The sequence below is a fragment of the Eptatretus burgeri genome, chromosome 11 (assembly GCF_056783735.1).
Source record: "Eptatretus burgeri isolate ZD-2024b chromosome 11, Ebu_testis_v1, whole genome shotgun sequence".
Classification (NCBI taxonomy): domain Eukaryota; kingdom Metazoa; phylum Chordata; class Myxini; order Myxiniformes; family Myxinidae; genus Eptatretus; species Eptatretus burgeri.
In genome coordinates this window covers 32,724,375-32,748,374 of record NC_140971.1, presented here as the reverse complement: position 1 = coordinate 32,748,374, position 24,000 = coordinate 32,724,375, and the positions used below count along the sequence as shown (strand labels likewise).

Genomic DNA, 24,000 nt, shown 5'->3' with positions numbered 1-24,000 from the left:
CTTTGGTGAAAGCGCCCGATGAAAAAGGCTGTCATCTTTCAACATGCCAACGCTCGATTATCATACTGCACATCTGACATTGGAGGAAATCTCAAAATGGTGCTCCCATCCCCCAGACAGTCCAGACTTAGCACCCTGTTTGGGCCCTTGAAAGATCACATGAGTATGTCAGCACGATGAAAATGATGAGGCAGTCCAGAGAGCCGTGTGTAGCTGGTTGCGAAGTGTTGGAACAGACTTCTACTGAAGCGGAATTTTAAAGCTCGTGCAGCACTGTCAGAAATGTGTGGATCGTTCTGGAGATTTTGTAGAAAAGTTATGTGGTATGTCCAGTTACTATTGACAATATTAGTTTTCTTTCATCTACCTTTGTTTTACTGTACAATAAATGTGCTCATTAGTTTCAGTACAGCCCGTCGTACAATGAAAGGAAATAAAACACTAAAGCCTAACCCAACTATGATGCCAAATATAAATATTGGGACTCGGACAATAATGGGGAACGAGCCAAGGTCTTTCGGCAAGGCACAAGTTGGTTATGGGTCTGTGAAATATGGCCCGAGCTGGTTGTGGGTCCGTGCAGGCTAATGTTGCATAGGGCTGGTGCGGCACAGGGTGGAAGGATGGCAAGAAGGAGAGGTATGGTGATGAAGAGAGGTATGCTGCCTCTATCAAGGTCTGATCCCAACTCCAACGCTAACTCCAAAACTCCAACACAAAACTACCACTCCGTCTCCAAAACCAAAACTAGAACTGCAAAACCAGAACGGGAACTAGAACAGAACTCAAACTGCAAAAGCAGAACTCAAAACTGACACGCTCTGAACAGTCATGGCCCTCGTAATCGTTGGCACCACCTTTTTTGGCGGTGTGTCCCACTCATTGGCCGTCTGGTTCTGTGGGCATGCCATCCTCTGGGACGTCTGCCCCAAGGGGTGGTCCCAATAAAAAAGAAGTTTTACGCCCCCACTCCCCCCCCCCCGCCAAACTCTCCAAGGCTCCACAGCTGATCTTGCCACCATGGCCTGTGCTAATTCCTGCTCAAGTGCAATGTGCTTGTGCTTTCCATTTGTGCCTTTGTGGCCAAATCCTCACCAGGTCTCACTCGAAAACAGGAGGTTTTACACGATAAACTTACTCTTTTCTGCTTTACAATTAACACTCATTGCCTCCTCAGTACACGTCTAACTGGACTATTTACTCTGTCATTTTCCCTGTTTACAAGATTAATCTAAGCTAAGCGGTCACGTGGTCCATGCTATTGTTAACCACAATCAAGCAATTTGATTTCACCCCCACACCCCTCCCCCCCTCCCCACGGCTCCCCTTTCCACGATCCCCTTTAGGACTATAATAGCCTTGATCACCAAAAAATTATTCTCCCCAATATTCTTTTTTCATGGATATCCTTGGCAGGCAATGGACCTCAGACCTATTGACATCATGACATGTTTACCACAAGGAATTATTGGGGAAAACAGGGGTTCAATCCACAATATTGGATTCTCGATGCTGTTTGCAACACAAGCTGACCAAGCAGCACATCAAGCTCACCCTACAACCTCCACCTTTTAGGATTGCATGGTAACACAAGATATATGTATAATGAGTGAGTTATCTTTGTTGTTGTAATGCAGTTTGATATGCAGCAGTTTACTTTAGACATTATTACATAGAGTAAACATTGGCGCTGCCTGGCCAGCTTGTATTGGAAACAGTATCTGGAAACCTAGATGCCTGATCGTACCCACAATTTTCCCCCAGAATTCCTTGCGATTATGGATTCTGGGGGATTATTTTCCCCCAGAATTCCATGACGGCATTTCGGGATAGGCCAAGCCCGGCGTTCACTTAGTGGTTCGGGTGGCTGTCTTGGGATCTTAGGGTCCTGAGTTTGAGCCCCGTTGTCCACTGAATTAACACCAAGTGGGATTGACTCAGCCTGTCATCCTTCCTCGGTCGGCAAAATGAGTACCATTTTACTGGTACCAGCACAGCACCATAGTTTACCAACACACCATCAGCGGCATAGTCGCGCCCCAGCAAAATGAAATCTACTCGGCAGCCAAACTACCATATGCAAGAAGATGATTTAGGGATAGGCTCATTGTCAATAGTGCACAGTAGTAAATGTAAACATGCTTGATGTTTTCATTGATTAGGAATTTTCATAGTTATTTATTGTGCCACCCTCCTTGCTGTCCCACTTGCTCCTATGTTGATTTTCATCACATGCATTGAAGCAGGAAATACATAAATAGCTTATTGGTTTCCAAAACGAAAACTAAAAATTGTCTCAAAAATTATTAATCTGCATATGCTGTATCATACTGTCTTTTGAAAACTGAAGTCAAGATGAAGTTTGAACCACCATCATATTTTGTCAGAAAGGATAAAGCAATTAGAAACTAGCCGAAGAAATGACACTTGTTGTGTTATGTGTTTGGAAATGTGTTGCCAGGTTAATGGCATATACTGCTCCAGACTGGCCTGTGTCAGTATTTTATTTGTGCTGTTGACAGATTTTCATGACTGTTGGTGCACTTCCAGCTGTGGGGTTTGCTGTGGCTGCCCCAAGAACTGCTGGGATGCGGCAAAGCAACAGGAAGGTGCGGGCACCACTCAGGCGTCTTCACCCACTTCGTTTCTTCTCATTAGGACTTGTTTTGCTTGGAATCTCAGCCCTGTCGATATTACATTCTGGAAACTCTTACACAAGAAAGAAGCCTGCTTTACAACTCAGAACAACTGGTGGGACACCAGGGTTGGCCCATGGTGAGCTGGTCAGAAAGCCAAGTGATGCAGAGAGCACGCGAGCAAGGAGACACTTAATGAGTACCATTCTTGCCGAAAGGTCTCAAAATTACTCCAACATACACAGTGGAAGTTCCGTTAATAAGACGGAAGGTAATGTGGAAAAAGGAGTCTATCCACAAGACATCTTCTCACTAGAGCAGCGCCGTCATGGTGCAGTACTGTTGCACATGCTGGGCATGGTGTACATGTTTATTGGACTTGCTCTTGTTTGTGATGAGTTCTTTGTGCCAGCACTGGCTGTGATTATTGAGAAGTTGGCCATCTCAGAAGATGTGGCAGGTGCCACATTTATGGCAGCAGGAGGCTCAGCTCCAGAGCTTTTTACATCTCTTATTGGTGTCTTCATCTCACACAGCAATGTTGGTATTGGCACCATCGTTGGTTCGGCAGTCTTCAACATCCTATTTGTCATTGGCATGTGTGCCATATTCTCACGGGAAATCCTGCTGCTTACATGGTGGCCACTCTTCCGCGATGTCAGCTTCTACATTCTGGGCCTCAGCATGCTTATCCTCTTCTTCCTCGACAACAGAATTGACTGGTGGGAAAGCCTCCTCTTGCTCAGCACCTATGGGAGTTATGTGTTGTTCATGAAGTACAATGTGCCTATCGAGACCTGGGTTAAGCGACGCTTCCTGCACATATCGACTGGTGATGAGGGAGACAAGGTGAGCCGGAATGTGGACACAATTCTGATAACGATCTCAGTGCAACTTAAATCTGCAATATCAGCCTGTCTAATGCCCTTTCATTAGTGCTTTGCATTACAGAAATATCCATTCGACCATTCGACATTCGGAAAATTCTATAAGTCAGGAATGTTAAATGCTTTTCCAAAACCATACCTAAACCCTTCACACTAACTGTCATTCTAAAAATTATTCTTTTTCCATGTGCTCATTTGCTCTACATCTTCATGAGACGTCTGCTGTTTCCGTTGTACCCTTTTCAGACGATCTCCTCCTTTTGTATCATCAAAGGGAAACAAAACTCAAAGTTTTGTGAACTGGATAACAAGTTTAATATGTGATCATTATGAAATGATTCTGCACGTTACATCTTGTTATGAAAGTGATTTAAAAAAAATTATTATTCTTTCAAATTCATAATTATTTTTTACTTTAATCTAAGGCTTGTGTTTGACCTTGTACAACATCACATGTGGGGCACGGGCATTAGGAGACATCAGTTTTCTTTTACATTTTCTGCAAATAAATTGGTCGACTATTAACAAATCACAAAGAGGACTACAGATGGGATTTGAAACCTGGGATCTCAACATCATGAGCTATGTGTGAAACGAGAATTACAAACAGACCAGTCCAAGCCTCTTGTTAAAATCCATGCATTATTCAGCAGAAAATGAAACGATTGAGTTTCCAGTAAGTTTCTGTGAAGGCAGCCATATCTTGCTTTTATGGGTCCCTGATTAGCTGTGAAGTCACATGTTTTACACAACCATGTATGAGGCACGCATAGACAAGACATGACTATACCTTCAGTGAAGATTATCTGATTCATGGCCTGCATGTTATTTAAGGATGTAAAGTGGAAAATTCTATAATTATCAAATTTATTATTCTCACCTTTTGCCATTTAAGTTTAGCTTCCTTTTAAAAAATACCCCTGTAATGGAGTAGGGTGTGAAGGTGAAGTGGACTCCCTTTCCGTGGCCGAGAAAATCCGACCAAAGCAAGCATCAACGGCATTGATAATTATAAAGCCGAGTCTGTTGTACAGCTTTGTGTACAATTGCAATGTTAAGGGGCCAGTGAATGGTCTGAGTATCTCATATTAGCAAAGCAATGATTATGCTCACATGACATCTGCAGGATAGCTCAGCCTGTTAAATTATATGCTTGTAATGAGAGCAGCTCTTGCTTACTGGGTGAGCAATGGCAATCCGAAATTGGAAATGCTAATTGGCTTTGAGAGAATTTACCCGAACAACATTGTGATTCAAAGCAAGTTTGCATCGTCCTCCTCCTCCGCAGCAGTTGCTACAAGAGATGAAAACCAATATTGAGTTATTGCCGAGCGACGCGCAAGCTTACCTTGGGCGCCCTGCAGGGGCCTGCTGCATCTCCAGGGATCCAGATAGGATGGGATTGAATGAGTTGCTTGTATCTGCACTTTGCAGGCAAGTGCCACATTGGCTTGTATCCTGCAGAGCTAAGCAAGTGCAGAGTGTGTACTGTTGCACAAAGTGAGTTCCTTATTGATGGTGTTTATTGTGGATTTTCCTAATGAAACCCTCAAGGAAATCAAATTCCTCCTTGGAGGAGAAGCTTTCTCAGTAAAAAAATAAAATAAACATTAAAATCCTGCTCTCAAGAAGACAGTACTATTAAGTGTAAATCCTTCTTAGTAAAATAAATATGAGAGACACTTCCAGCAGAGGAAAGTCTTGCCTTGATGAAAGTGTCACCAAAATATAAAGAAACTGCTTTATAGAATCCCACCGTATAAAAAGGGAAAGTGTTTGGTAAAATTGGAGGGCTGCCCCCACCTTGTAGAAGAGACACTCTTCAGAAAGGATCATTTTTCACCGGAAGTGGTCACTTTCTGATCACAAAGAGGACTGCCAAATAACCCAAAAGGTCATAATTTGTGTAAAGTGACAGTAACAACCTTCAGCTAAAGGATTGGGGTTTGTACAGACACAGCTTATAGTCATGTGCCATGAAGTCGATTGGATCATCCTCGATGGAAGCCAAGCTTGTGGTTGAAGTTTGGAAAACTAGAAAAAAGAAGAGCTTTGTCCATGCCAGTAACGAGAGGTTCCATTACCGTGCCCACAAAGGGCAGGAAACCGATCGGACACGAGTTTTAAATCTTTGGCAAACTGTATCCATAAAGGTGGCCCTTCTGATTCAGAGACTTGGACAGGGGTTGGGGGTCGGGGATAAGGCTTTTCATCATAAGATTTGCCAAATACAGTAGTGTCATCTCGCTTGAAACGAGAATCTTATGGCCCAGATAATTTCTACAAACATTGTCATGTCATGACTAATTATGCAGATGAATGTTCTTCCATCGTTGTTGCATAATATGTAACAAATAATAACGTGTGAAATAAGTGCAATGATTTTGTAAGAGGAAATCAGCTAGGTGTAGGGGCCATGATTTTCATCACAGGCCGCAGCTGTCCTGGAGTACAATTTGGCGCATTTATGACCTCGGCACCCGTGGCTTCTGCCGTCATTGCTGCTTTGCTGGGATTTTCTAGGCCATGGAAAGGCAGTTAATTTATCCTCCACGCCTTTCCATTCTTTTGTTCATCTCGGCCTCTGCCTGCCAAGTTAACCGTCAGATACTTTGAGACGCCTAACTAGGGCACTTCACAACTGGTGGTAACATTGGATCTGCCTCTATTTGTTATCGTTAGGCGACTGCCTTGTGCCATTGCATTTGCTACTTTATTTTCTTAGTGGAACTTGAGATAATGGCCTTGACTGCTTGGGTCTGCTCATACAACAGCTCAATTCAATAATTATTAAAGTTGTTTCTTCAGCCTTGCAGCTACCCCCCCCCCCTCCCAATCCTGTTACCCTCCATGTTTGTTTCTGCAGATATTTTTCAGAAAACATGGTATGGGGAGGTCACATCACATCCTTTAGCTGAGCATATTCTACAATTCTATGCATGCTTCAGTCTATACATGACTAAAAGGAGGTACACCGCCTCTAAGCGGTCTAGCCTGGGTTTGATTCCCGACCCAGCGATAAACTGTCATCGCAGTGTTTCACAGGCAGGGTGATTCATCAATGCGTGTGTCGTCCCTCTGATGGGCGTAAAATCAATGTGTGTGCCGTCCCTCAGATGGACGCCTCAGATGGTGTCCCATCTGCTAGCATTCGTTGGCGGACGTTAAAGATCCCAAAGTGTACTTTGCGAAGTCGAGCTATTGCCGGCATCCTGAACAAATGACAAATTCCTGCCCGAACCATCAGCGGCACAGCTGCGCCTCAGCCAATGAAGCTACCCCACAGCCTTGTGCTGTATATGAACGAAAAAGTTGATGTACCATGTTTGGCGACAATGACTGCAATTATGCTCATGTTGCATTTTTGTTGTACTTTTTGTACTTCTAGATTGTTTTCCACTAAGAGAGGATAGCTCCAATGACGTCTTCACGCAATATTTTGTGCGTCCTGCCGTTCCTGGTTAACCGAATGTTAACTTTTACCGTGTGTGTTCATTTTGGCTTGCCTTTCTTACCCACATCACCACTGTTCTTTATTTTTCTGCTGGGGCCATTTATTGATCAGCATGAACGATTTCACTAAAATATGATCTCGCTCTGACCGGACAAATTAATTCTCCTGCCAGTGAAGAGTGCCACTGCCCCATTAGGATATTGCTTCCCCAAACACAAATTGACCGACGTGCGAGACAAAAAGAATGTTTTGTATCTCAGTGTTTTGTTTTCCGATGCACTTTTCATCGACCGTTTGGATTTATGGTGTAAATAGCAAAATTGAACTTTCAGTTATGTTTTTCTTTTCTGTCCTTTTTGTTCCAAATTTAACATTTACAATTTAACGCCATGGGTATCATTTTTCTTCTTCGCCTTCTTTTTCTTCTTTAACGGCTCCAATTATTAGGGTCGGTTTCAGAACGCTTTTGACCGAAGTCTTTCATGGAACTGGCTGTCCAGGGCTGATATTTTACTGAAGGTGCACGTATTTGTAATTTATACAGGGTGCCGGTGATAACTCGCTGAGACTTCATGAAAGACTCGGTGGACTAATTATTATTAGAGCATCCTGCTATGAGTCTGGAAGGTCGGCGGTTCGAACCCTGTCTGAGTCATACCAAAGACTTTAAAAATGGTACGTGCTGCTTCCTTGCTTGATGCTCAGCATTTAAAGAGGATAGAGCATGGACAAACTGAAATGAGAGCGAGAGATGAACCTTCAGAGTTTAGGCTATATTCCATTTGATTGGAGCCGCTTCTGTGGGCACACCAGGAAATACAGGTTCAGCTAGGAGTACATAAGCAGTAACGTATACATGTGCAGTTAACCATTGCAGACTAAATCCGTGTAAGCACGGAGTTCGATATAATCTCCATACTCACCAGTCAATGAGCACCTTCAGTTAACGAGCATCAAGTGGACAGCCGATGTCAATAGCAATGCCCCGGGGACAATCACTCGTGCCGCAGAGAGACATCCCCTTATACGCGAGACGCACAACATGTGATCCCGCGTCATGTCCCTCGATTCACGTTAATTCACCACATTCTCCCCACCTTTAAAATGTAACTAGGGGCCCATCTTACACACCATGATTGCTTTAGCACTATAGGAGTATACATTTCAAGCAACGCGGACTAATAGATCTACAGAAGCATACATGCCAAGCAGTGATTATTTTGAGTTGTAGGAGCATGGAAATGAGCATCGATATATGATATAATGGGCATATAGGAGCATGAGCAGCGAGAATGCCGATAATCCCCTTTACAGATTGAGTCGTCGAGGGGGCCTTATTCGTCGACCTCTCCGGGAGTAAACGGCAGTTTCACTTGAGGGAGACTCCCGATCCTCTTGGTGAGCCTCGACTTGTGCCGGGGATGACTCCTCGATCGCTCTCGGGTGGAACGCGGCAGCCCCGTCGCCTGGCGGAGTTCCTGGGGGGGAAATGTCAGAAGGAGGAGTGCCAGGAGGTGGTGTACCGGCGGGAGGAGTACCTGAGGGAGCCAGATGGCGAACCAACACAGTGGTCTCCCTGCCATCCGGGAGCCTGACATGAGCATACTCTGGATTAGTGTCAATGAGTTCGACCCCCTCCACCAGGGGTTCATACTTGCTTTGTCGTACCGGGCGTTTCATGAACACTGTACCGGGGTGGGTCAGCCAGTTGGGCACCGTTTGACCGTCAACATAACGTCGTTGGTGAGTAAACATACGTTCGTGAGGAGTGGCATTTGTGGACGTGCAGAGCGAAGAGGGTAGGGGATTCAGAGCGACAGGAAGAGTAACCTCCCGTCGCTCGGGGCCCAGTCCTCTCGATTTCAGCGCCAGAGTTACGGCTTTCCAAATTACTCCATTATACCGTTCCACCTGCCCCGTTTCCCTGTGGGTTGTAACCCGTCGTTCGACTAGTTGCTATGCCGTGCTCTAATAGGAATTGTTTTAGCCCGGCCGACATGAAACACGGCCCTCTGTCTGAATGTATGTACGAAGGTCTCCCAAACATAGCGAAGAGGTCAGAGGAGACATTTCTACGACAGTGCCCGAGGTCATATCCGAGCACGAAGACGCGAAAGGGAACCTTGAATATTCATCAACAACAGTGAATATGTATCTGTTGTCTGTTTCTGTCGGTAGGGGCCCTTTGAAGTCGATGTTTAGTCTCTCGAAGGGGAAGTAGCCTTGATCAGTCTGCCAGAAGCCGCGCCATAGAATCTGGGTTTTAGTTCAGCACAAACAGGGCATGAAGCATTCATTTGTTTAATATCTTCAACAGAATAGGGAAGATTTTGTCTGCGTACGAAATGTGCCATCCTGGTTACCCCCTGGGTGGCACAGAGACACATGGAGGTCTTGCAAAGCCTGACTGATTGTTGCCGAACTGTAGACCCGGGAGAAGGTATCTGCAGCAGGGTTTTCTTTCCGGGCCGGTAAACAATGTCGTACCTGTAGCAAGCTAGGTCTATCCGCCATCTCATAATTTTTTCATTCTTAATTTTCCCGTTATTTTTCCCATCAAACATGAAAGCCACGGATCGTTGGTCCGTAACGAGCGTGAAGTGGTTTCCCAGTAAATAATGTCTCCATTTACGCAGCGCTTCGGCGATGGCGTACGCCTCCTTCTCTATTGCCGAGTGTCTCTGCTCGCTTCTAGAGAGAGTTCTCGAGAAGAAGCGACCGGCCGCCCAGACTGATTAAGTGTAGCAGCTATGGCGTGATTTGAAGCGTCGGTCTCCACCACGAAGGGCACCGAGCTGTCGATCGATAAAACCACGGACTTACTGATATCATCCTTGAGATCGTGGAAAGCTTTTACGACAGCGGCATCTGGTGGAAAGTTTTGCAATGCACTAGGGGATGTATTTTCTCGGAGTATTGCGAAATCCATCTTAGCATAGTAGCGAACATCCCGATCACCCGGCGCATTGTTTGCAAGTCCTGAGGTGGTGGAAGCTCACGGAGCGGGCGCAATCGCTCAGGATCAGGCTTAATTGTGCCGTCGGCTATTGTGTAGCCGAGAAGGTCAATTGACCTTGCCGAGAATACGCATTTCTCGTAGTTGAGAGTCAGATTATATTTTCCAGCAATGCTCAAGAATCTGTCCAGATTCCTATCATGTTCCCTCTGATCCCTACCGCACACTGTGACATTATCCACGTAAACAAAAGTGTCTTCGAGGTTTTCATCTGAGATGATGTCGTCCATAACCCGTTGGAAGCAAGCTACTCCATTCGTGACACCGAATGGTATCCTTCTGAACTGGTAGAGGCGCCGCCCTGCCTGGAATGCAGTGTACGGTTTGTCTTCCTCTCGGATGGGAATTTGATGATAGGCGCTTCGCAAGTCGATGGTACTGAATACCTTATAATTGGCCACGCGTTCGACCATCTCATCTATACGAGGCAGGGGGTAGGCGTCGAGTTGGGTGAAGCGATTGACCGTTTGGGAATAATCGACAACCATCAGTTTCTTATGGTTCTGACTGCTGGTTACTAACACCTGTGCGCGCCATGGCGAATCGCTCGGTTCTGTAATTCCCTCCTCCAGTAATCGCTTGGTTTCCGAAGTGATGAAATTCATGTCAGCAGTGGTATATCGCCGCGATTTGATCGCTATCGGTTTGCAGACCGGCGACAAGTTAGCGAACAGCTGAGGGGCGTCACCTCCGCGGTGGTCAACGCATTTAAAATTAGGCGAGGCTTGCTTCCTCCAAAGGGTATTTCGGCAGCTCGTGTGCTGCTTGAGGACATTATGACCCAGAATTACGTCTGCGCACAAATCACGAAAGCACCAGCACCTTTACATCCCGATGCGTGTACCCTTTTACGTCCAATTCAACATTGCAGTACCCTCGTACGCGGGATTGTAGTGGTGGCGGCCATGCATACCGTATTGTCAGTCGGGTGGATTACCCATTCCTGCCCTTCACTAGCGAGCTGTTGACGAAACTTTCAGAGCTACCGGTATCAATCAGTGCCTCAGCCATATGCCCGTTAATTCGTACGTTGATGATAGCCTTGGATAGATTCCCCGGGGAGGCTGCAGTCAATTTATTTTGCGAGTAGAGAGCCGCAGAAGTGGGTTTATTTCTCCTTAGAGTAGATTTACATACCCTGGCATAATGCCCTTTCTTGTCGCAATTCATGCATGTGGCATCTCTGGCGGGACATTTTTGACGAGGATGCCTTTTGTACCCACAAAAGAAGCATTTACCGACCGGAGCAGTTGCTGAGGAGTTTGACGTGGCCTGGGTATCCGGCTCCTCGGGTGTTTCTCCATCCCTCATGTCTGGCTGTGTCTGTGCCAGTGGGGTTCCTTGGGTTCCCATCGTAGCAGCGATCATGAGCAGCATCGGTGTCCCAAATGACTCAGATTGCTGCTGAGCCGTATCCATCGCTCGAGCCTGATCGACTACCTTGTCAAGAGTGGGTTGCGCTTTCTCTAGTAAGCGTTGCCGTATGTGGGCTGATCTGAGTCCTTGGATGAATGCCTCCCGGGTCGCTTCCTTTCGGTGTTCCTCGGCGCTTACCGCCCGGAAGCTGCAGTCTTTTCCCAGCTGATTCAGAGCTTGCAGGAACTGATCGATTGTCTCCCCGGCTGCTTGCTTGCGTGTGTTGAGAAGATGTCGTATGTATACCTCGTGCTTGGGCTTCACGTAGAGCGCCTGCAGCACATCGATCGCTGCTTCGTAAGTGTCGCACCCCGAGAAGAGCCTGTACACGCCGGGCGAGACATGATTCACGAGAGCGGCAAATTTGTCAGCTCCCTCCGCGATGATGGTCAGATAGTGTGAGAAGGAACAGAACCAATGTGACCATTTCATTTCTGCGTCAGTCGTGTTCGGGTCTGCGTCGAACCTCTCTGGTTTGTAGATCTTGTCCATCTTTGGTTGAGAGAGCCGAGAAAATCAAATGGAATAAATTGAAATGAGAGCGAGAGATGAACCTTCAGAGTTTAGGCTATATTCCATTTGATTGGAGCCGCTTCTGTGGGCACACCAGGAAATACAGGTTCAGCTAGGAGTACATAAGCAGTAACGTATACATGTGCAGTTAACCATTGCAGACTAAATCCGCGTAAGCACGGAGTTCGATATAATCTCCATTCTCACCAGTCAATGAGCACCTTCAGTTAACGAGCATCAAGTGGACAGCCGATGTCAATAGCAATGCCCCGGGGACAATCACTCGTGCCGCAGAGAGACATCCCCTTATACGCGAGACGCACAACATGTGATCCCGCGTCATGTCCCTCGATTCACGTTAATTCACCACACAAACATTAAACAAACAACCATATGTTGGCAACCATAGCACAGACTTTGATGGGCCTAATGCGCATCCTCTTGTGTTGAAGTTTGTTGTAATTATACCTCGGGTGGACGAAGGTTATGTCTCCACCCCTCGTTGTTTGTCTGTCTGTCTGTGAGCATGATGTCTCAAAATGTTATGGTCAGATTCGGACGAAACGTGGTGGTTGAGTTGGGTAGGTGACAAGAACAAGTCAATTAAATTTTGTTTAAGGTGTGGATGCACATCCGGCCGATCAGTGGGATACAAAACCTGAACTGTTCATCTGGAGGAGGTATGTGCGCCACCAAGTGTCGTTGTAGTTACCTCCATCCACCGAAAGGGGATGGAGATGATGTTTTCACCCCTTTATGTCTTGTCTGTCTGTCTGTTTGTTTGTGTGCAGGATATCTCAAAGTTGTGGATGAATTCAGATGAAATTTGGTGGACAGGTTGGGTGTGTGATGAAGATGAACTGATTCGATTTTGGTGAAGATCCAGATCTGGATCCATTAATTTTTTCAGTGATTCTTCACCATTGAGAGATAGGGCTAAAACAATATGTAGCACAATATCTCAAAAAGTTGTGAACGGATTCGGACGAAACTTGGTGGAGAGGTTGGGTGTGTGGCAAGGATGAACTGATTTGATTTTCGTGAAGATCCGAATCCAAATCTGGATACAAGAATGTTTTAATTTTTAAAGTGATTCTTCACCATTGAGAGGTGGGCCTTAAAACGGTATATAGCATGATATTTTAAAAAAAAAATTGTGCCTGATATGTTCTACTTGGCCAGACATTGTGTGGCGGAGGTATGCACTCTACCGAGTGCCCTTCTAGTGTATTCTGCATTCAACATGATGTCTGAAAACCCACCGTCGCATCATCTGCTCCAATACAGCGTTCCCGTTGGCTGCTTGGGCGAGTCCAAACATACAAAAGTCAGTTCAATGCTTTAACTTCCAAAGTGAGATTACATAATTAGCATTCACATAATTCCAACAAAAGTGACACCAATGCCTTTTTAAACTAAGAATGAAAGAAAATGTAGTCTAATGAACAGTTTAGTTAAATTCACTCGACAATGTTAAGATGAAGATTTCATCTCATAATCAATGAAACGATCCAGATCAACAACCTCCACTGGCATTCACAATGACAGTAATTCGCGTATCAAATATATGGGGGTGGGGGTGGGAGTGGGGGGAGGAGGGTTCACTCTTCACACATATGTTGTCATACAGTACGAAACATTTCAGATGAAGTGGCTGTTACTACAGGATGCGCTGGAGAAGTAGGGGATGCCTGTTAAGTTCCCCTGTTCGAGGGCAACCCAGGTTCTGAGCTTATACCCACTGGTAATGGCTCAAAGTCAGGCACTATTTCAGGAGCAGGCGCCGTTGCTTTGAGCAGACGATATCTGTTCTTGCTTCAGTAACTCCCCGTCGCCGACTATACTATGTATGACATGAGACTTGCGTGACTCTCAGTTACCCTGGCCAGATCCACACAGCATTTTGCCTGACGTGAACACCATCATTCAGATTAAATGGCGACTCCCAGCATTTCCAGTTCTCACTTTTATTGCCCCCAAGACAGGGAATCCAGAGATTTAAACCACTGCATTCTGGATAGTTTACCCCTGCCACCTTGTACAATTCACAGCAATAAATGTACAAAAAGTGTCAACTGTGTTTAACTCATTTATTGGAAGCGCAGTGTTGGACCTCTTATTCAATATGGTGGAGAAGGTGAAGGTAAATAGATTACTTGGGGACAATTCAGCATAATGTAGGTGTGTGTGTGTGTGTGTGTGTGTGTGTGTGTGTGTGTGTGTGTGTGTGTGTGTGTGTGTGTGTGTGTGTGTGTGTGTGTGTGTGTGTGTGTGTGTGTGTGTGTGTGTGTGTGTGTGTGTGTGTGTGTGTGTGTGTGTGTGTGCAATGATACTGTTGAGAGTTGGAGTATGTGATAGTGGAGTCATGCTGTTAAATTGTTTTTTAAGGAAAACTTTAAAGATATGAGAAAAGAGGTAGATGCTCGAGATTGGGAGAAGCTAACATGTTGGCAGTCTTCGTCAGAGAAGACATTACGGAACAAATGTGTCGGGTACAGAGTAAGTATATTCCAAGGAGGTGTAAAGCTGGAGGCAGAAAGAGACCAGAGTTGTTGAGCAGGGAGGGGAGATCGCATTATTCAGGATTTAGCAGAAGGCATTTGTTCGGTTGTTGGGGCATCGCACTGGCATTGGGCCGCCATAAGATTTCTGTAGACAGTACCGCCATGCCGTACCCATCTTCTCTCTGGGTGTTGTGATGGCAGGAATTTGGAATCTGGCCAGTATAGCAGCATGCAGTGGCCTACTTCTTTCTCATATTAAGTTGGGGGTTATGAGTCTATTCATAATGAAGTTCAACTTCCTGCTGAATCAAACATCCTAGATTTGCAAATTCCAATTGACCAATCATATTGTACAATGTTATAAATATCTCATTTAAATTGATAAATAGCTTGAAAATGATTGACAGTTATATAGTTGAATTAGGCATCTTAACTGAAGCTTCCTCTCCCCGCAGTTATGTAGTTGCCCCACGCACGTGAAGCAAAAAGTGGGATTAAGCAATTGGTTCATGTCTGTCCGTCCATCTTGTCAGTTTATGATTGAGGATCTGAACATGAATCGGAACATGAATAGAAAGACCAGTCTTTAGTTTTACCGTACTTTGTATCTGAATTTGTCTGATCGTACATGTGCAGGGGGGAGTGAGATAATATTTTTACTCTATCTACCTGTCTAGCAGTCAAACAGAATTGAAAATCATGACAAACAGGAAACGTACTGATTTTAAGGACGTCATAAACGATCTGTAAAACAGGCATGAATATGCAATGGACGATAGCGATAGAGTGACGTAATATATGTAATAGAAAACAACATCTTTCGAAGCTCAAGTCTGAACTCTCAAACCTCTCTCCCTCCTCCAAATCCTGGTGGCATCCAGTTCAGTCTGTTTCTGGTGTATGTTCCCCTTCCATCCCCTCCCTTACTTCAAAGGGCCACACAGCTGACACTGCACGTGAAAAGGCTGAATGCCTAAACTCTGTGTTTGCTTCCAAATCTTGTGTCCCAACCACATCACTTTCTGTACCCACCTTACCCAGTCGCATCCAACTGTCCCTGGACTCTGTGTCCTTTTCTCCTGACAAGGTGGAGAGCTTGCTGTCAAACCTCGACTCAGATTCTGCAACCGGTCCAGACAGCATCAGCCCATGTGTCATAAAAAACCTGCTCCTCTGCTCTTGCTCACCCTCTCTCCATTCTATTCACCCTCTCATTTACTCAAGGTCATCTGCCATCTGCGTGGAAATCAGCAAACATTACTGCCCTGCATAAAAAGGTACAAAAACAGATCCCTGCAACTCCAGACCAATCAGCCTTCTCCCAATCATCACCAAGGTTATGGAATTCATCGCTTCAAACATTAAATCCTTCCTCTTCTCCAATGGCTTGATTACTGATCATCAATTTGGTTTCAGACCAGGTCACTCTACCATGGATATGCTGCTTCTGCTCTCCCAACAATGGATGGAGGTCCTCAATGCGGGACATGAAATCAGAGCCATATCCCCAGACATATCACGTGCTTTTGATACGGTCTGGCACCCTGCCCTGCTCATCAAACTCTCTTCCTATGGTATCCAAGGCCATCTACACTCATGGCTCACAGAGTTTCTCTCCTGTCACAGTCACCATGTGGCCCTAAATGGAGTTCTCCAATCCCTTCTTCCTGTCCAGGCTGGAGTTCCTCAAGGCTGCGTTCTGGGCCCTTTTCTTTTTCTGATTTTCATCAATAATCTCTCCGACTCTCTCGAAAATCCTCTTTATCTCTTTGATGATGACTCCACCCTCTGCTGCACCATTTGTCATCCCTCAGGTCGGCAAGCAGCAGCCTCTTCATTCTCTGCAGATCTGGATGGAATCACAAGCTGGTCCAACACGTGGAACATGTCTTTCATTCCTAACAAATCTCACACTCTCACTATGTCTCTCCGAAAGGACAGTTTGGAACCCCCCCCCCCCATCCACGTTCTCAACAATCCTCTTGAAGAAGTCCTTTCTTTCAAGCTTCTGGGTGTCACTATCTGCCATGACCTTTCCTGGGAAAGCCACATTTCAAACCTCGCCTCCAAAGCCAGTCGCCGACTGGGCATCTTCCGTCGTGCAAAGTCCTTCCTCGGCCCACCTGAGCTCCTGACCACATACAAAGCTTTCGTCTGCAGCCTGATGGAGTACTGCTCTCCCCTCTGGGCTGGTGCTCCTGCCTCTCACCTTTCTCGGCTTCCCGATGTGGAAACCAAGGCATTTAGGATCATTGGTATCTCCCGTGATGAGGCTGAGTCTCTGAGTCTCTCACTCTCTCACCACAGGCAGGTCGGTGGCCTTTCTGTCTTCTACTGTCTCCTCTCTGGCCTCGCCCCCCCCACACTCTGTATGTGACCCCCCATTTTTCCACAGGGCGCTCAAGGTCTGCCAGCAACCCCCTTCTGGTAAAACTACCAAAATCAAGAATCGCTGCTCACCTTCACTCTTTCATTCCTCTGTCTTTCCCGCCTTTGGAACAAACTCAGACACCCTCTTCAATCCCACTCTTCCCTCCAGGTCTTCAAAACAGCTGTTCACCACCATCTCTTTCTTCTCTAAACCCCCATCGAAAACCACAATCTTTTCTACCCCCGTTCCATCCACCCCAAACCCACCTCCTTGAAATTCCCTGCTTTCCTTCCTGAAAGTCCTTGTCATGAAAGAACCTGAAACTCCCTGCAGTGTCCACCTTGTTTACCCTGTGTACCCCGTCCCATCCCTCACCCTTCCACAGATCTCCTAATGTCTCTGTTCCCCACTGTTTTGTCATTCCCTCTCCCACTCCTCTTGCCTCCTGCTCCCCTTGCTGTACGTTTTGTGTATTAGCTCTTACACGAGCCTCGACATTGTAAAAAAAACAAAGAAAAAACGAAGTGATTTGGAAAAAAACTATTTTTTATTTTTTGATTAATCAATTAATTACTGAATTATCGATTTATTAATTACTTATTTCTTTCTTTCTCATCTGAGCAATATCTCGGGCACCTTTTGAGCTGGGAAGCTGATATTTGGACATGACAATGATCAAGTGATTTGGCTATAAAGGGTATTTTGCATTTATTAATTAATCGATTAATTATTTATTTTCCAATTAATTAATTAATTTTCAAAGCAATACAGATTCAGATGAAACACTGGTGGTTTAGGTATGCTTTCAACTAATTGATTAAGAAATTATTTTATGATCATTTTTTTTAACGTAATTTATCTATTAATCAATCAATTATTGTACACTGCTCCCTCCAAATTCCATCTCCATGTGCTACATGGAGGCAACACTGGGCGCCGAAGGCGCCCCGGCAATGTCACGCGCTCGAGGATATGTTATTTATTTATTTGGCATGGGGGCGGTGTACTTTGAATGTCCCTCCACTTGTGTTTTTCTTTTTTGTTACTTCCCATTACCCTTAAAAATGGCATATGTGAATGCAGATGAAGTGGAAAAACTTCTCATGGAGACTGAGACTGATAATGATGATCATGGTTATTACATAGATTTATGTTCACCGAACTGCCAGCAGATCATTTGTTGTATTATCTGGCATGACACCACATTCTGTTTACAATATTATAGCGTAATCTTTTCCATGAGAATACTCATAGTGGCAGAATCGGGTGCACCCATCACTTTGGGTATACTCGTAGTCGGTAGTCAATGGGTTAAAATCATTATTTTATTAAAATTTAAGTATATACTTGAAGACTGCACGTGGTACCACGAAGACCAAAACGATATATAGCATGATATGTATCTCAAAATGTTGTGGATGGATTATGACAAAACTAGGTGGATAGGTTGGGTCGGTGACAAGAATAAGCCGATTCGATTTTGGTTAAGGTCCGGATCCAGATCTGGCTTGTCATTGGGATACAATATGTAAACTGTTCAGCCTTGCGGAGGTATGAGCTCCACCGAGTGCCGGTCTAGTTTATGTAATGAAGTGATACTGGCAGATTTCTAAGCAGATGGAAGATGACCGAGCACAAATTATAGGGTGAAAAGGACAGAGAGGGGATGTGGAAGAGCAGTGGAGCAGATTTTTAAGACACTTGAGCTGATGCCATCCAGTCTCGTAGCACAGTCAGAGTCGAGGGTTGAAAGAACCTTCTCCACCTTCTCAGGTGTAAAATCACAGAGTCCAGCAGCAGTTGGGTATGATGCAGAAGGATGGGTACCGAGAGTGAGGGGTTGGGGACACGAGATGTGGAAGCAAACACAGAATTGAGGTATTCAGCATTCTCACAAGCAGTGTCGGCTGTGATGCCATTTGAAGAGAGGGAAGGGATGGAAGGGGAACATACTCTGGAGACAGACTTTACAAGGCACCATCAGGTTTTCGAGGAGGGAGAGAAGTTTGAAAGTTCATTCTTGAGGTTTGACAGATGTCTGGCTCTCCTGAGAGTAGACACACAAGTGTGGTGGACTTTTTGGAATGTACTGAATTTGTGATCAGTCGAATTAACCTTCCAGGAAGAGGAGGCAAGTTGTTTCAGAAGAACTGCCTCACCACAGGGTTCAGTGTCCCATGGGCTGGAAGAAGGGTGAGAGAAGTGAAGATGAGATGGGATGAATCTGTGCATGAGAGAGAGAGCAGGTTTCTGTGGAAGAATTCCCAGGCAAATTAACATCAGGAGCATGAGATATGGGAGACTCGTCCTGAAGAGAGATGGCTGCTTACAGTCCCTGCCAGGCTTGCCGACAGGTCTCTGAAAATAGCCAGAAATGTTGACTTTCACAATCATATTATGATCAGATGAACCAATTGGAGCAGAGGAACAGCAGGAGACATTTGCAGGAAAGTTTGTCATCACCAAGTACAGAAGGAATGATTTTCCATTTGGAGAAATCCAGCTTGGAAAGTTTACAGATTGAATCAGTCCCATTGAGTCACAGAAGTCCTTTGCCAAAGTGCCATGGCTGGTGAGAGAGGTACAAACACCCAGCCAAGTTGCATGGTGACAATTTTAATTGCCAAATATGACTAAGTGAGAATTAGGATGAGTGGTGAAAAGTTTGTCCATGTTGTCGGAGAGAGAGATGAAGATGGAGTCACTGTTTGGAGGTTGGTACAGCACTCAGACTAACAAGAGGTGGGGGTAGAGGGGAGGTTGCAGCCTTCAGTACTCCTGGTGTTTGGGTGGTGTAAGATCAGTACAAGGGCAGGCATTAGGTAGCAGGGACAGAGCAGATAAACACCTTAGAAAAAGTAGAAGGGCACTCGGTGGAGCTCATACCCACGTAATGTCTGATCCACAAGAACATATCAGGCCCAATACATTTTTGAAATATCATGCTATATATACATCATTTTTGGATCTCTCATTGCTGAAGAATCACTTTAAAATTAAATAATTCTCGTATCCAGATCCGGATTCGTATCTTCACCAACATCGAATCAATTCGTCCTTGCGACACACACAACCTGTCCACCAAGTTTCGTCCGAATCCGTCCACATCTTTATGAGATATCGTGCTACATATAATTTTTAACACTAACTCTCAATGGTGAAGAATCACTGAAAAAATTCTCTTAGTCGGATCCAGATCTTCACCAAAACCTAATCAGTTCGTCCTTGTCACAGATATCCTGCACACAAACAAAATTTCATCCGGATCCGTCGACAACTTTTTGAGATATCCTGTACACAAACAGACAAACAGACAAACAGACAGAAAGGGGTGATAACATAACCTCCTCATTTGGTGGTGGAGGTAATAATAATTTTAATGATGAAGAAGAAGAAGAAGAAGTAGAAGACATGCAGCATCATGAAAGAAATATGTGTTTAAATTTTAAATGCATTCTAATATATTTTTTTTTAATAAAGAAGAAGCGTTTATATTTATTGTTGATTTAGTTTGGAGAAAAGAGTTGGGGGCAGATGTAGAACCAGAAGGAAATTCAAGTTGAAATGAGAAATGTATTTTTTGTTGATTTTTTTTTTCTGGTTTTTTTGTTGAAGCGAGGAGAAGAAATAGAATAGTGTTGAGGAAACAGAAGCAAGATACCTGAGAATAAAACCAGGATAAAGCAAAATGGCAAGACACACGTTCTATCCGAGGGAAGGCCGTCCAGGCCTTGACAATACGAAACGAACGAAATGAATAGCACAAAGCAACAAATTGATGAACAAGAAATATTGCACGGGATACAAGAGCAACACTTAAAAGAATCCGGTTCGGAAAACTCAGCTTTGGTGAGGTTGAAATGAGCAGCTCAGCTTTCACCATGCACGTGCAAAAAAATCCTGAAGCGGAAGTACTACTACTAAGGCAAGAATCATGAACACCAAGGGAACAGGATAAACTGAGTGGTGTTCCCCCTGGGAAAGATACAGTGGGACATATTGAGGAACATGCCGGGTCGAGGTTGCTACCAGCCATTCCCGCCAACCGTGAACTGCTGATCACTGGGGAGCCGGAACAATAAAGTTTCTGTGTTTTGGAATTGGTACTTGAATTGACGATGAGTACGTCAACACATGGATGTGCGTGCAGTACCTGGAACGTCTCCACGGATGATTCAGTTGATGTTCCAGGGAGTGAAAGAGGTGCTCACTTGCGGTTATGATGGAAGACTCATCTTCATTATTTTGTTTGGAAAATATGTTGATGGCAACTTTTGCAAATCAGTGCATGAATCGTGTCAATTGGCTTTTTTGGTTTCAACGATTTTCTAATCCAAATGCGGTCTGTTGAAATGGCATCAGGAAATTCAGCCTCCAATGGGAACAGTGTTTGACTCTGCCTGGAAACCACATCAATAAATATAAACACGAGTTTTGCTGGTGTCGAAACATTCCTTCGTGCTTTGAGAAAAACTTTTTGATTACCCCTAATAAACTAGCGTAGAAACATTCATTCATGGTTGATGAAAAAACTTTTTAATTACCCCCTTATAACTTATTGCACACCAACCACCCTTTATGGCACTGCCTCATAGAGAGCTCTCCGCTCCGAGTTGGGACAGTTTTGATGAATATGCCAGTCAGGGCCTCATTTGAGCATAGTTATGCATTTTTTTTTATATAGAGATGCAAGTGTTTGCCTGCTGGAAGAATATAATAAACAGTGGTTTATTTTAAAGGGTGGTAGAAACAGAGGCTTAATGCCTGGTTTCATTACCTCTGCCACTGAAGGTGGAAGGAGGTTATGTTTTCACCTTGGTCAGTCTCTTTGTCTGTTTGCTCCTTGTGAAAATCAAAGATTTTTGAAGTATATTGGTTGGTTTTGTGCATTATTCTGTCAGTCTGTCTGTCTGTCGACAGATCTGTTACTTGCAAAAGTAACAGATCTGTTACTGTTATCTGTTACTTGCAAAATCTAAGATTTTTCAAGTATATTGGTCAGTCGATTTTGTTATTCTGTCCGTCTGTCTGTCTGTCTGTTTGCCTGTTTATCGCTTACAGGGCACAATTTAAAACTGATCTTCACGTAACTTCACCACATGCTAGAGTTTGTCTTTAGCAAGAAGGCTATTGTTTTTAAGGTCAAAAAGGTCAACATAGGCCAAAGGTCAACAACTTAGGTGATATTTCTAAAATCCTTAATTTTCATCCGATTGACTTGAAATTTGAAGAGGATTTATATTTCAGGTTACTGAATTCAACCAGCCAATTATTTTTGAAGACATCATGGACCAAAAGGTCAGCATAGGCCAAAGGTCAACAACATGGGTGACATTGATAAAATCCTCAATTTTCATCCGATTGACTTGAAATTTGAAGAGGATTTATATTTCAGGTCACTGATTTCAACTAGCCAATTGTTTTTGAGGTTAACATCGACCAAAAGGTCAATATTGGCCCAAGGTGATTTCACCTAGCCAATTGTTTTTGAAGTTAAGATCGACCAAAAGGTCAATATTGGCCAAAGGTCAACAACTAAGGTGGTATTTCTAAAATGCTCAATTTTCATCCCATTGACTTGAAATTTGAAGAGAATTTATATTTCAGGTCACTGATTTCAATTACCAATAATTTTTGAGGTTTGCATAGGCCAAAAGATCAACATAGGCCGAATTTATAAAATTGTCAATTTTCATCCGACTCACTTGAAATTTGAAGAGGAGTTGCATATTTGGTCATTGAATTCAACCACAAATTATTTTGAGGTCAAATTTGTTTTATGGATTTTGCAAGTATCGTGCTTTGCATGACGTCTTCTTGTTATTCTGTCTGTCTGTCTGACCGTCAATCGCCTACAGGTCACAATTTTAAACTGATCTTCACGAAACTTCACCACAAGGTAGAGTTCGTCATAAGCAAGAAGCCTATTGTTTTGAGATCAAAAGGTCAAAAGGTCAACATAGGCCAAAGGTCAACAACATTGGTGATCTTTCTAAAATCTTCAATTTTCATCCGATTGACTTGAAATTTGAACAGAATTTACAAATCATGTCACTGAATTCAACCACAAATTATTTTTTAGGTCAACTTAGGCCAAATGGTCAACATAAGTCAAAGGTCAACAAAAGTCAAAGGTCAACAACTTAGGTGAACTTTCTAAAATTCTCAATTTTCATCCAATTGACTTGAAATTTGAAGAGGATTTGCATATTTGTTCACGTAATTCAACCGCCAATTATTTTTAAGGTCAAATTTGTTTCATAAATTTTACAAGCACAATGCCATGCACATCTTTCTTGTTTGTTTGTGTGCAGGATATCTCAAAAAGTTGTGGACGGATTTGGATGAAATTTGGTGGGCGGGTTGGGTGTCTGGAAAGGGTTAGAAACAGCAATGGGCTTACCTTGGTAGCCTTTCTTGGTTGCTGTATGCAGCTTCTTCGGCAAGAAGAGTATGAGAGTCGTCAAATTATTTATATAATCCGAGCCACCTGGGTTTAATTGATTAGGTGAGAGATAATTGGTTATTCCCTACATTCACAGGTGGGAGATGTAACTGGGTCTTTGTGTTTCATATGTATATATATATATATATATATATATATATATATATATATATATATATATATATATATATATATATATATATATATATATATATATATATATATATATACACATGAAGCATTGTAGATATAGATACACACATTTTATTCGCACAACAAAATTTAAATCTGCATTTCAATATAATAGACTTTATCAAAGCTTTTCGACTTGCACACCTCGAGATAAAACTGCAAGCAGACGAAGAAACACCAAACTCTCATTTATAAAGTTCCAATGTAATCTCCTCAACATTGATTGATTGAGAGGAAGAAACGATGGTATTTCCTGATTGGTGGAACCATCAGGCATCATGAATAATGAGTTGGCAGAAAAGGTGCACATAAATATACATATATATATATATATATGTATACATATATACATATATATATATATATATATATATATATACAGTGGTTAGGTATGTACATATATATATATATATATATATATATATATATATATGTATGTATACATATATATATATATTTTTTTCTATACATATATATATATATATATATATATATATATATATATATATATGTGTATACATATACATATATATATATATATATATATATGTATATGTATACATGTA

General features: G+C 43.5%; 1 protein-coding gene across 6 annotated transcripts in view; it reads left to right on the top strand.

Moving 5' to 3' along the window:
• Positions 1-24,000, top strand: part of LOC147016798 (sodium/potassium/calcium exchanger 2-like) — a 223,545-nt gene that overhangs the window by 44,900 nt on the left and 154,645 nt on the right. For 5 of the 6 annotated variants that reach the window (XM_085845809.1, XM_085845810.1, XM_085845812.1 and 2 more), the window contains exon 2: positions 2,523-3,485. In XM_085845809.1, coding sequence (XP_085701935.1) covers positions 2,529-3,485 — 957 coding nt within the window. In that variant the 5' untranslated portion in view covers positions 2,523-2,528. The remainder of the gene's footprint in view (positions 1-2,522; positions 3,486-24,000) is intronic. The other variant, XM_085845813.1, reaches the window with a different exon arrangement.